This window comes from Erythranthe guttata, chromosome 14, assembly GCF_056151865.1.
Source record: "Erythranthe guttata isolate IM_541 chromosome 14, IM_541, whole genome shotgun sequence".
In the NCBI taxonomy this organism is placed as follows: Eukaryota; Viridiplantae; Streptophyta; class Magnoliopsida; order Lamiales; family Phrymaceae; genus Erythranthe; species Erythranthe guttata.
This window is the reverse complement of record NC_142546.1, coordinates 22,982,746-22,995,961: the sequence shown is the minus strand read 5'-3', so window position 1 is coordinate 22,995,961 and position 13,216 is coordinate 22,982,746. Positions and strand designations below refer to the sequence as shown.

General features: G+C 36.4%; 4 protein-coding genes across 5 annotated transcripts; all 4 read left to right on the top strand.

Annotated features, from left to right (window-relative positions):
• The first annotated feature begins 9 nt into the window (after positions 1-9).
• Positions 10-2,686, top strand: RAD51D (DNA repair RAD51-like protein). The gene is made up of 10 exons (XM_012983218.2): positions 10-253; positions 529-608; positions 691-806; positions 886-967; positions 1,049-1,183; positions 1,331-1,441; positions 1,565-1,646; positions 1,916-1,986; positions 2,108-2,257; positions 2,418-2,686. Exons 1-10 carry the CDS (start codon positions 166-168, stop codon positions 2,466-2,468), a joined length of 966 nt encoding a protein of 321 aa, XP_012838672.2. The 5' UTR covers positions 10-165; the 3' UTR covers positions 2,469-2,686.
• Positions 2,687-2,924: 238 nt separating this feature from the next.
• On the top strand, positions 2,925-6,094 carry LOC105958736 (Tetratricopeptide repeat (TPR)-like superfamily protein). Of its 2 annotated transcripts, XM_012982740.2 has the most exons (3): positions 2,943-3,002; positions 3,196-4,732; positions 4,969-6,094. In XM_012982740.2, the coding sequence occupies exon 2, from the start codon at positions 3,298-3,300 to the stop codon at positions 4,681-4,683; it is 1,386 nt and encodes a 461-aa protein (XP_012838194.2). In that variant the 5' UTR covers positions 2,943-3,002; positions 3,196-3,297; the 3' UTR covers positions 4,684-4,732; positions 4,969-6,094. The 2 variants fall into 2 exon arrangements, with proteins under 2 accessions (XP_088669123.1, XP_012838194.2); XM_088812997.1 differs by having other exon boundaries at positions 2,925-2,992; positions 3,170-6,094.
• LOC105959170 (dirigent protein 10-like) lies at positions 5,023-6,094 on the top strand. Its single transcript, XM_012983219.2, has one exon. The coding sequence runs from the start codon at positions 5,023-5,025 to the stop codon at positions 5,956-5,958; it is 936 nt and encodes a 311-aa protein (XP_012838673.1). The 3' UTR covers positions 5,959-6,094.
• A 182-nt stretch (positions 6,095-6,276) lies between these two features.
• On the top strand, positions 6,277-8,649 carry LOC105959168 (large ribosomal subunit protein uL29). The gene is made up of 3 exons (XM_088813244.1): positions 6,277-6,497; positions 6,613-6,905; positions 8,365-8,649. The coding sequence occupies exons 1-3, from the start codon at positions 6,494-6,496 to the stop codon at positions 8,437-8,439; spliced, it is 372 nt and encodes a 123-aa protein (XP_088669370.1). The 5' UTR covers positions 6,277-6,493; the 3' UTR covers positions 8,440-8,649.
• The last annotated feature ends 4,567 nt before the right edge of the window (positions 8,650-13,216 follow it).

Below are 13,216 nucleotides of genomic sequence, written 5' to 3'. Positions count from 1 at the left end.
AAAGGAAAGGTCAAAAAAGGAAATTAATAAGAAAAGTAAAGTGAGAGAAACAAATGAGGCAAAGAGGAGGGAACAAACAGAGGATTTTAGCTGCGTTCATTCTTCCGATTACTCTGTTAGCTCGTACGTGATTGATTGAGAGGGTTATTTCACTGCGACAAACAAATGGCGCCTCTAGAAGCTTTGGAGCGTGATTATCCGCTCATCGATTCAATTTTCCGACTATTTTGTGCTTCTCGCGGCATTTTTACCGGTCCGGTTTGTCTATCCTATTGGAAGATTATGTTGTTGCTTTTCCGTTTAATCGTCTAAATTTTTTGAATATCTGTATTCGATTGTTTTTCAATCAACCTCTTTTTTTTTTTTCTGGGTGAATTATCAGCAGTTTTCATCCGAGATGTTGATGCTTCAGTTTTAAACATTTGAAATTTGATTTGGATTTGATATGGATTTGTAGCGAAGGAATTCGAATGCCTTCTTATTTCCCCTCTTTCTGTAGTTAAACCTTGCTTCTTATTCTCTATACAGTTGAAGATTTTCTCGTGCACGATCTTCATGCATTAGAGGCTTTTGCGGAACGAGGCAATGCACCGGATAAATTGATACAGGTTAGCAACTTACGCGATTTGTTTTGGCGAAAATACGGTGCTAATAGATCTGAATGTTATATTTTGTTTATGTTTAAGTTAGGGAATTAAACAAGTGTTATCTATAATAGAGTATCAAAGTCGGCCGTGGTCAAATGGTTTGGAGTTATTAGACGATGCTCGACTGAACAAGCACGCACTATCGACAGGATATGAAAGGTATCACCACCCTCAGCTACTCTGATATAAATATATAACCGTAGAGATGAATGAATGACGATATTGCCCTTTGGACTAGTATTGATTCCCTTCTGCAAGGAGGTTTTCGTAAGGGGCATGTCACGGAGCTAGTTGGGCCTTCATCCTCTGGTAAAACTCAAGTACGAGTCTCCTTCACGATTCAAAATTAAGCCCGGCTATTCGAGATTGAGGAGATTAAACTAATTCTTTTTTACTAATAGGTTTGCCTTAAAGCTGCATCACATGTGGCAAGAAAATATTCGGGCACAGTGATGTACTTTGACACGGGCAACTCCTTTTCACCAAAACGAATTGCGCAGTTTGTCTGTCAGTCATCAGATCCAACTAATACGGAGGTAAAAGTATTGAACATTTTTTTCGCTTTCTGTAGTCCGTTAGTTTTAAATCGGAGTTCCTGTGTGGATAATTGGCTTTACTGAATGTTGTGTCCTTTTTGTTGACATTTTGATTTTTGATGTGCAAATATCATTTTGTTCCTACAGGGAAACAACACAATTCAACATGTAATGAGAAGCATAGTATGCCATCCTGTATTTGACATGTTCGCCCTTTTGGATATGCTCCATCAGTTAATGAGTGATTTGAAATCTCAGGTTTTTCAATCATAAGATATAATCCAATTTGTTGAATTATATTTTTCCGTGTTATTTATGCTTCCTTCTTGTTAAGCATGTAGAATTTGATTTGGTGGTCATGAGGAAAATTTTTAATTGCAGATTGGATACAAGGTCAGGATGCTTATCGTTGACTCACTTTCGTCGCTTATAGCTCCAGTTCTTGGAGGCAGTGGTGCACATGGTATACGTTCTTTAAACACTGTTCGATTGCTACATTGACACAATTGTTTTTTTGCATGAAAGCGACATAAAATTTTCATTCTACACTGTTGTCCTTGTCCAGATCGTTTTCTTGAGGTTCAGATTGTATAAAAATTTATTCAATCCAATCGTAATTAGTACGTACACTGAAAGATCGAAGAAGTTTGAAGAGCGCGGAGTAGCTAACATTGTGTTGCTAATTATACACTGACGTAGTATTTCAATTCGCGTGGTGGGCTGTATACGCAGGTCATGCCTTAATGGTAACTGCTGGATTCTTGTTGAAGGAACTCGCGCATGAGCACAATATATCCGTTGTGGTAATTAATTATTGCACTTGTGCAGTTCTTTAACTTTTGAAAATGGTAGTGAAGACTTTTTCTTCACTTCCTTTACGTACTTGTTTGAATAATCATTTAATACAAGTATCGTTTGCTTCAGGTGACCAATCACATGGTTGGTGGAGAGGCTGGTGTTTCGAAACCAGCACTGGGAGAGAGCTGGAAGAGCATTCCACACGTTCGGCTTCTAATATCGAGATACAGTGCAACCAAAGACAGCACCATCTCGATACTCAAACACCCCTATCTGGTTAGTCATTTTCACTCTTTAACACAAGTAGCAAAGTCGTAAATTTTAGCAACTTAGTTAGTTGATGAGTTGACTTTTGGTGCGTAATCCAGCCATTATATATGGCTTTATTGCAATCATTTGTTTGTCGACCATGATTTTTACTTCTTCTCATCCTCAGGCGACTGGAAAGACTGCAGATTTCACAGTTACGCGATCGATCAGAAGATGATGTTTTCTGGTAACTATAAATATCATATGTACTCAAGTTAATGGAGGATAATGTAGGGAATGTTCTTCAGTCTAATTAAGATTCTTATTTCCTAGCAAATGCGTCTACATTTCATTATGCAACACTATCGACCAACGAATTTAGTTTGTTAACTTATCAAAAATTTCTACAAATTGAATCAAACTACTCGATATTTAATTCAATATCCATTGTTAAAAGCTCGTTTCAGCTCAGTTTGTCAACATAACGAACCAAATTTGAACCCATATATTTATTCGATAAGCTATGAAAATCGGTTCAAGCTGCATTAAAGAAATAGGAAATGTATATATCTTTTTTAAATCAAGCTCAGTTCATGTTTCCAACTCGACTCTATTACTTATCAAATTAAATTCGAATTAAAAAAAAAAATTAAATAATCTTGAACAGTCGTGCATTTTGCTCGATCAAAACGCTAAATGGTGATTTGTTTTAAAAAAAATATAAAATTCCTATTTTTTTTTTCAATGCAGGAAATATCGGTAGTAAATTTGCGTCGAGGCAGGGGCAGACGTAGGGGCTTTTTGGTGGGGGAGCTCAAATATGGGGTGAATTAAGAGAAGGAAAAAAAAATATTTTTAAGGGCTAAAAGTTTACAAAATTCAAATTTCAGGGGGCAAAGTCTAAAAACTAATAGATACATACCAAAATAAAATAAAAAGTAAAATTATGCTCCTGCGTCGAGGAGCGTTTGGCAGAAGATTTAATTACAAAGGTTTGAAATCCTACAGAAAATGATTAATTCGATTCTTGACACTCTTCGTCTGAGATTCATGCATTGATTATATCAATGATAAATTCCCGATTCAGCCCCACCTTGCTGCTCAATCGACTGCACAGATACATTCAATCTAACCACATCCATGGCGGCGATCTCCACAAAAAACCCACGAAAAAACCACGGCCACACAAGCTCACAAGAAACCAGCTCCGGACGCCCATCCCATTCCTCACTCATCTCAAACAGTGCCAAAACCCCGACGAATTCCTCTCTGTTTTCCACGATTTCTGCGACACCGGCTACAAGCACGACTACCCTTCTTACGCTTCCCTAACCTACAAGCTCGCACGTGCCAGAAAATTCGACGACGTCGAAGCCGTTCTGGATTTCCTCCGGACCCACGATATAAGATGCGGAGAGCCTTTGTTTATTGGATTGCTTCGCCATTACGGGAAGACCGGTGCGGCGGACAGAGCACTCGAGGTTTTCAGCGAGATGGGGAAATCATTCAACTGTGTGCGTACGCTGCAGTCTTTCAACACGATCCTGAATGTTTTAGCTGACAACGATCGTGTTTCTGATGCTGTTAAATTATTTGGGGATGCTCCTAAGTTGCGATTCAGGTTGAATTCAGTCTCGTTTAACATCATGATCAAAATGTGGCTGGAGAAGGGGGACTGGGAGAATGCGAAGAAAGTGTTCGACGAAATGCTCGAAAGAGAAGTGGAGCCCACAGTTGTGACTTACAATTCTCAGATTGGATTTTTATGTAAAAGGGGCGATGTCGATTCGGCGAAAAGATTGTTCGAGGATATGAGGACGAAAGGGAGGCGAGGGAATGAGGTCACTTATGCTTTGTTAATGGAAGGTCTGTGTGCTTCCGGAAGGTTTGACGAAGCTAAGAAGGTGATGTTTGATATGGAGTACCATGGCTGCAAAGTGCACCTCAAAAACTATGGAGTTTTGCTGACCGATCTTGCCAAGAGAGGATTGATCGACGAAGCGAAAAGTTTGCTCATTGAGATGAAGAAGAGGCGGATCAAACCGGATGTGGTTATGTATAATATATTGATTGGTTATTTCTGCAAACAAGGTGCAGCTTCTGATGCGTATAAACTGTTGGTCGATATGCAAGTAAAAGGGTGCAGGCCTAATGCCGCCACCTACAGGATGGTGGTTGATGGTTTCTGCAGAGTCGAGGATTTCATCGGTGGTTTGAAGGTTTTGCGTGCGATGATGTATAGTAATCATTTTCCGCGTATTGAAACCTTTTGTTGTCTGTGTATCGGCTTGTTCAGGGGTGGGAAAATAGACGAGGCGTGCTTCGTTTTGGAGGAGATGAATAAGAGGAAGATGAGTTTAGACTGGGATTCGTGGGAAACCATTGTTAGAGAATCTTGCGCGGATGATGAATTTGTTATCGCACGATTCGATGATGTTTTTTCTTGCGTTTGATGTGTTTCTGGGCTCAGAGGAAACTATAGCTTGGAGAAAAGTTTGCAAGGTATGCAAACTTTTATTTGGATTAAACTAATGAAGTTTCAATAATGTTTGGGGATTTAGTTTTTAATTAAGCATTGTATTAGTTGGTATAATTATTCCTCCATTACACCCAAAACCACTCCAAAAAGCATGAAAACCTAATCCTTTTCATCAACTCCACAGATCATCCCCTTCTAATTTGCTACTTAATCCTCTATATTTTCTTTCTATATAAACCCTCACTAATTCATTTTCCAGATATCTCAATCTCATCAAACATCAAGAAACCAAAAATAATCCCCTTCAACAATCATGGCCTTTCAACTCAACTCCATAGTCTCCCTTCTCGTTCTTGCCCTCGCAATCTCATCCGCCATCTCTGCTCGAATCCTCGACGAGGAGGCTGCCTCCACCGGTCCTGTCGGTACCGTACCTGGGGGTGCCGGAACCACCATATCCGGTGGTGCCGGAACCACTGTAGCTGGCGGAGCCGGAACCACCATATCCGGTGGTGCAGGAACCACTGCAGCTGGCGGGGCCGCCACCATAAACCCAGACGATCACTCGTTGACATTCTTCATGCACGACATACTAGGGGGCAGCCACCCCTCAGCCATAGCGGTGACAGGCATAGTAGCCAACCCAGCTGTAGGGGGCCAAGTCCCCTTCGCCAAACCCAACGGTGCAGTCCTCCCGGTGAACAACGGCATCCCCACAAACAACGCAAACGGTGGAATAATTAACAACAACAACATCCCCTTCCTGACGGGCCTGAGCGGTTACACCTCAAACATCGGCCAAAACAACAACGGAAACAACAACATAATAGGAGGAATGCCGGGATTCCCCGTTCTGAACAGCGCCCAGTTCCCGTCGGGCACAACGCTGCAGAAGCTCATGTTCGGAACGATGACCGTTTTCGACGACGAGTTGACCGAGGGTCACGAGCTTGGATCGGGATTGGTTGGCAAAGCGCAGGGGTTTTACATTTCGAGCTCGGAAGATGGAACCAGCCAGACCATGGCTTTCACGGTCATGTTTGCTAGCGGTGGATATGCTGATAGCTTGAGCTTCTTTGGGGTTTTGAGAACTGCCGCTGGGGAGTCGCATTTGGCGATTATGGGTGGGACCGGAAAGTATGTCGGTGCGAAGGGGTTGGCTACTGCAAAGGTGTTTACGGGGGCGAACCAGCACGAGACTGATGGGATGGAGACTCTGCTCCAGATTACTCTTTTTCTTGCTTACTGATTAATTCTTTTTTTTTTCTTTTTCTTTTTGTGATTGTTGTATATGTTTGTTTGGCTTGTGTTGTTGTGCTTTGTGTTATGATAAGTTGAAATTTGTTGTTCTTGTTATAATTTGATTCGGAGATTCTTCTGTTCTAGTTTCACGTTGCATTTTGTACTTCATGTGACTTGGTAACGTCTCTCTCTCTCTCTTTTATTTTTATTTTTATTAGTAATAAATAAAAAATAATAATAATAATAATAATTTATTTTATCAATTGATTAATTGAATTTAAAAAAATACATTGACGCAAAATAAAATGAAAAGGAAAAAAAAACTGAGAAAAACTTCTTATTCAACAATTGGGCTGTGTTGGTTTAATTCTAGGTTCAGCCCAATATAGTAATTTGAACGGAACCGAGGCCCAAATCTGTAGATAAATAATTAAATTAGGGTTTTCACTGACGAGCAGCGGCATTTCTCCCACCGTCAGCGAGCTTGAAATCCTGCCTCCCACCGCCCAAAACAGGGAAGGAAGCAGCACAAGGAATTCGAAATGGGTATGAGTAATTCATATTTCAAACTGAAATGCTAGATTTATTACTTTTTTTTTTTTTAATCGGATGTACTACTGTTAACGGTTCTGATTTCCATTTTTATTTCTCAATTTTGTAGCGAGGATTAAGGTGCACGAGCTGAGGCAGAAGAACAAGGTGGATCTGCAGGCGCAGCTTAATGATTTGAAGGCGGAGCTTGCGTTGCTGCGCGTGGCCAAAGTGACCGGCGGCGCTCCGAACAAGCTGTCGAAAATCAAGGTTGTCAGGCTCTCCATTGCCCAGGTGCTGACCGTGATTTCTCAGAAGCAAAAAGCTGCCCTGAGGGAAGTGTACAAGAACAAGAAGTACTTGCCACTTGATCTCCGCCCTAAAAAGACACGCGCCATCCGTCGCCGCCTCACCAAGCACCAGGTATTCCACATTTTCCTCCTTTTTTTTATAAATTAATTTGGGTGTGCAATTGTTTTTTATGTAAAATTTCGGTGATTCCCTTCTTTGATTTATTTCACTGTCGTGGCTCGATATTCTATTTAGTGTTGGAATAGTAATCTTGTTTACTGCATGTTTTTGCCATTGGGTTATGAAGAAATACAAATTATTTGCACTTGATGTTATTAATTGATGTTGCCAAATTGTATTTAACATCTTAATTAGAATCGGGTATATTAACCCAATGCTAGATATTAACTGTAGTTTTTGCCATGTACATTTTGGCTTGCACTAGTTATTTAGTTGACACTCGTCTTATCCATTTTATTGTTTATTTTCCATCTTTAACGTGAGTTCAAAAAATTAGTCGTTTCAATTTGTTATTTGTGTTTGAAGCTTTGCTTGATTGTCGGTTTTTAGGTCAATTTTCATGACACCGTTTTGGCTCGAAAGTATGGTATTAGAATTTGTGTTCAACTCTCAATCCCCATCCTATATATCCAAAATAGTTAAATTGATAGAGCATATGTTATCGGGGTAAATTACAAACACCGTCACCGAGGTATGGTCAATTTACAAAAAAACCCCTCTTGTTTGGATAATTACATCTACCCCTCAACTATGATTTTTTCTTACACCTCCACCCTTATGGGGTCAATTTCAACATAATCAATCTAGATTTCCTGGAAGGTGCTATATTTTGTACCCGTTTTGTGTAAAAATACAGTTTCTGATGCACCACAATCTTATATATACAAGCCAAAAAACACATATTATGATCATCTTGCTTCAAAATGTAGAGTTCGAATGGGATAAAACGGGTACAAAAGTGATACTCTTCCATATAATCTCGAAGATTCTACTAAATTTGAGGAGTTGAGGGGGTGGTTGTAATTATCCAAACAAGAGGGGGGTTTTCGTAATTTGACCATACCTCAGGGGTGGTTGTAATTTACCCTATGTTATCGACTGCACTTCTTTCCATTAATTGCTAATCATCCTTCCCAGACAATGAGTTATTCTCTGTATTTATGATCTTGGTGAATACTCCTTAGACTATGGTTTTGTTCTTGGTAGTAAAACACACTGGCAAATTTTGTAGATTTGCTAATCTCTCCGAAAAAAATTATATTCTTCTGGTTATCCTGTATCTTCTGGATTTGCGTCTAATTAGTCCGCCTATTTTGCTTTAAAGAAGGAAAGTCGAGTTTGAAGTGGTTATAGCTTTTAATCATCAAATAATTATTCCAAGTCGGGGAAATGCTAATTGTCAAATTATTATATAATGTCTGTTTGAAGTGATTTTGCTACTTGTCTTAAATATTAATTCATCTTCAGTATTGGACGCTGCAACTTGCAATTATAATGTTGTTCGGTCTTCATACCTTTTCTTTTGAATCCGATTTTTATTAATTTTTTTTTTGTTTTTGGTCCTTTTCAGTCATCTTTGAAGACACTAAAAGAGAAGAAGAAAGATATGTATTTCCCCATGAGGAAGTATGCCATTAAGGTGTAAGTGAGCTTGTGCTTCGGCTTGGAGGTATTATTTTTGTACTCAGTTTTCTGATCTCGAACAGATTTTTCGATGCTTTGTCCCGATCAAATTTTAAACTTGCAGTTAATTTAGTTTCTGTTGTCTTAGACATGAAATTGAGTTTCGTTTTCCCTTTTTTACTTACTGATTTGCATTTCTTAGTATTATATATGCTGTTTTTGGTCTGGTTAATGTTTTTAGAGCTTTACAATAAGTTCTTTATTTGCCTCCAGAACAGTCGGAGGATATCAATATCTTATGAAAATGACTTCAAATTCAAATCTTTTGACAAAATTTGCCAAAACGAGTAAAGCCGATAATGTGGTTGGCAGTTGTGAACTTCATAAATTATCGATTTCATTAATAATAAATTACTTTTCAATTATCTGATCAGATAAGATAGTCTTAATTTCGCGATAGTTACATTACTTTTCTTGATCAATTATTAGTATCTTGTGATAATATCGACGGAAGATCTTACTTGGCTGTGTATCCCGTGATGCTTATGGTTAATTGTGGCTTGTATAAGTGGGGTTTACATATTAATTTAGGGACTTGGGTACATTTTAATGTAAATATTTGAGAGCAATTGGGTAAGATTCTATAAGACCAAGAAGGAATTGTCCGAATGGTGTTCATTTTCTTGTTTGGTAATGAAGCCACTTGCAACCAACTGTATATAGGGGTGGGTTTGGTAGGGCAGCCGTACCAAATCTCTCGTATCACTACCATTACCGAAATTTCGGTATTATGAAATCCATTACCATTGCCCTACCAAAAACTTTGGTATACCGATTTCGGCATACCAAAATTTCGGTACGGTAGGGTATGGTAATGGTAATTACCAATCTATATTATCTACTATTTAAATCTAAATTCAATATCATTTTTTTCAAAACCATTCAAGGTATATACATGTTTAAAATGTTCAATCTAGTATTTATGATATAAGTATTCTAAATATATATTCTTAATTTACCTAATATGAAATATTTCGTAAATATATTTATAAAATAAAAACTTTTAACATCAATTATATCATTATTAATGAAAGCAATTTAAAATATTTTTGACATACATAAAGAGTATAATTAATTTTAACTCATAGTAGTTAGTTAGGATACTATATTAACTTTTTATATATAATAAATTAATTATTAAAATAAAATTTTATTTATTAATAATATTTCGGTACGGTAGGGCAATACCATTGTAATAATATTGAGTGCCGTTGCCCTACCAAAACATTTCGGTAGGGTATGGTAGTGTACGGTAATAATTCGGTAGAAATATTTCGGTAGAGAATCGGTAGGGCTCGGTAGGGCAACGGGTTGGTAGGGCAATTTGGTAAAAAAAACCCACCCCTAACTGTATAGGTGCATTCAGTAAGCTGCACTTTCGTTTAATAGTTTGCAAACTACGAAAAACGTAAACCACACTATGCTAATAATGTGTGATAAACTCAACTTACATCCGAATGGTATTTTAAATTTGATTCGAAGTTGTATATTAATCGACACTTGCGTGTAATAGTTTGCAAACTACGAGAAATGTAAACCACATTATTCTAACACATATAACCATGTGTGACAAACTCAACGTACCAAATAGAAGAGTCTTTCATAAACGTTAATGACATGATTCATGGACAATCATTTTATACAACTATATATATATATATATATATATATATATAGCAAATAAAAACGATATCTTAAAAAGTCTGCTTTTGGAGAAAAGTTATTCAATTAAAAAAAATGGGGTAATAAATTGCGATGTGAAAGAATTTAAAAATAAAAAAAGAGAGGGACCAAGAAATTGATCAAACTAACAACTAAGAGATGCGTATTAATGAATGTAATGTGGAGACAGGTGAGAAGTTAATATCCATGTGTTTTTTGCAGTTTTCTTAATAAATAAAAGTTATTAGATATTGCTGAAATCAATTTGTTCAGAGAATTCTACGCTGTGGATAGTGAAATGGTTAGGAAGATATGGGGAACCATTAATATTTGTGAATTATGATTATGCCCCACTTTTTTTTTTTTTAATCTTTTAATCCCACTTGATTCGAGTTTTTGTTGTCTTTTGATTTTATTTGAGTCAAGGTTGACCCTTTTTTCTAGGTTCATTTTTGGAAATAATTATTAAGAGCAAATTACGGCCATCCTGTGGTGTGGTTAAATTACGAAAAAATCACTCTTGTTTGGGTAATTGCAACCACCTTCTTTTAAATATTTTTACGTAAAAGTTATGTAATTTGGTTATTTACCGAACCAAATCGTATATTCAGTTGGGTAAACGGTATGAAATGTCGGCGTACCGAAATTTCGATTCGGTTTTACCGATTTAACATTCATAAATCTACCTATGGAGTGGTATTTTCGTTAGATAATAAATACATAGTTGATGGGGGTGGTTGTAATTACCCAAACATGTGAGGGATTTTCATAATTTGACTATGATTCAGGGGTGGCCGTAATTTGCCCTAATTATTAATTAGTGATGAACCTGTCTTTATATTTTTCGCGAAATTCTTAAAAACGCGAAATTCTGAATTGAACTGAATGTAAATCAACTACGCTGTTTAGATAGTTGATTACTATCGAAATACTTCAGTTGATCAGAATATTAAACCGTATATTAGACCTCAGATACAATAAATCGAATATTAAATAAACATAGTTGATTTACTATGACATAACAAATACTAAAATCGATGGAAGAAAAACGGTAATAATTCCGGAGAAGACGATTTCAGCGGAGGCGTATGGGACGGAGTTTAATAGAGTATTTGCCCATACTTGGAATGTAGATGAAGTTTCAGTTAGTGTGAGTTCCTTCCTAGTGGTTGAACAAGTCTTATTATTCTTATGATGCAATGCTGCTACAAGTCCACAACTTACTTACCTAGCAGACCAACCAATTAAAAACTTGTCCCCACATCGAAATTCAATTAATTCATTTCTCAAACTTAATTCCTATCCATATTTTTTCGCATTCATGCAAATCTGGCATATATATATAATAACATATATTTATACAGACACACATTTATGTGACAACCTCTGTAGTTGTTTTTTTTTCTCTTTTTCATTTATTCTTCACCATAAAATGTGTCACATGCAGCATGTAGCATAACATTTGCTGTCGGATTCCAATACTTTTAATTTTCCTCTTCTTACGGAGTCTGGTTTTTCGTAACGAGGACGAATAGTTACTGGTATCTCAATTCCTCGAATGCATGACTTGAGCACATAACCAAATCGATCATAGACGCAGTGTGCGTTCATGTCGAGGTGTCATCCGATCAGGTTCTACTGTACGTGAATGGGAAATGAGTTTGTGCAGTATAAATATTAAATCAAAGTGAGAAAAACAAAAATCATTAATGATTAATTAATTATTGGTTATTTTAATTATTCCACAACACACAATAAAATGATTTGCCAGCTGAAAGCTCCACCTAACTCACTCCGCGTCTCATAAATACGTATGACTTTGCATAAGTTGATGTCTATATATATATATATATATATATATATATATATATATATATATATATATATATATATGAGATATGGTTACCCATTTATATATTCTGAGTGCCGAATTATTAGTTAAACTTATGACTTACGAGAAATACTTCAATTTTGGGAATGGGAAAAGTTATGATTGTGACAAAAGATGGAATAGATACATACAAAACAATAAGATCGAATGTAGTTCATGTAACAAAGTCATATGTTCCAATGGGGGCCAATTTCTTGTATCTAATGTACTTTATGTTGGATCCGAAAAACAAATTACTTGTATCCTGTTATTCTGTATCTATTTGTTCGAAGAAAAAAAAAATACTTTTTTAAAATTATAACAATAAAGTTCTGCGTGAGGGTGCAAATTCAATCAGTCAAGCTTGGTTGTTTTGTCGAGCTTGAATTCATTTTGAGGAGTTCGAGCTCTTTGAGTATTTTTTCTTTGGATTCAGTTTGAGCAACGGATCCTGACGTGGTTCGAGTTCGAGCTCGAGCCTGAACCCATTTCGTGTATTTTCTTTTTTATGTATATTGATATTATCAGAATTCTATCAATATTATAAATTATAATAAAGAAATTCAAAATAAGAAAATGAGTTGTAAATTTTTTTATTATTTAAATGTTTATTATTTAATTCTATATTAATTATATTTAAAATAAAATTTAAATAATTAATTTAAAAAAAAAGATAGCGAGCCGACTCAGTAGTTTACGAAGAACTAATATTAATCTGGGCCTCGACTCGTTAGAAAGCTCGAGCTCGAAAAATTCGAATTTGACTTCGAACTTTTGCCGAGCCGACTCAGCCCATTTACTCCCCTAGTTTGATTTACATTAAAGATTTTTATTAAGTGGATTCTTTTCTAGATAAATGTAAATTTAACTTAATTTGATACGACAATGATGTGATTCAACCTTACAACTTGATACATCAACAGCACAGTAACAGAAAAATCTGTTCAGTCTTCTAACTCTCAACATAAAATCGTGTACAAGATAATATATTCAGTCTAAAATAGTAAATATTGACTAAATGAAGGTTGTTTCATTATTTTAATTTATGATGGGGTGAAGTATATATATAACAATATTTTCCACAATCTATATATAGTTTATACCTTGCCAATTTCCATGAAACGCATGTTAATCTACAAACAAATTAAATTCACTACCTTTTATTTAAGGGTAAATTACACACAACCCCCTGAGGTAAGCTTAAATA

What these genes read in the sequence shown, in the direction of transcription:
- LOC105959168 (XM_088813244.1), top strand. An exon ending in GCCGCCTCACCAAGCACCAG is followed by an intron (nt 6,906 to 8,364) that starts GTATTCCACATT and finishes GGTCCTTTTCAG; the next exon opens with TCATCTTTGAAGACACTAAA.
- RAD51D (XM_012983218.2), top strand. Translation starts at nt 166, where the DNA reads ATGGCGCCTCTAGAAGCTTTGGAGCGTGATTATCCGCTCATCGATTCA. An exon ending in CACCGGATAAATTGATACAG is followed by an intron (nt 609 to 690) that starts GTTAGCAACTTA and finishes TGTTTAAGTTAG; the next exon opens with GGAATTAAACAAGTGTTATC. An exon ending in TGAGTGATTTGAAATCTCAG is followed by an intron (nt 1,442 to 1,564) that starts GTTTTTCAATCA and finishes TTTTAATTGCAG; the next exon opens with ATTGGATACAAGGTCAGGAT.
- LOC105959170 (XM_012983219.2), top strand. Translation starts at nt 5,023, where the DNA reads ATGGCCTTTCAACTCAACTCCATAGTCTCCCTTCTCGTTCTTGCCCTC.
- LOC105958736 (XM_088812997.1), top strand. Translation starts at nt 3,298, where the DNA reads ATGATAAATTCCCGATTCAGCCCCACCTTGCTGCTCAATCGACTGCAC.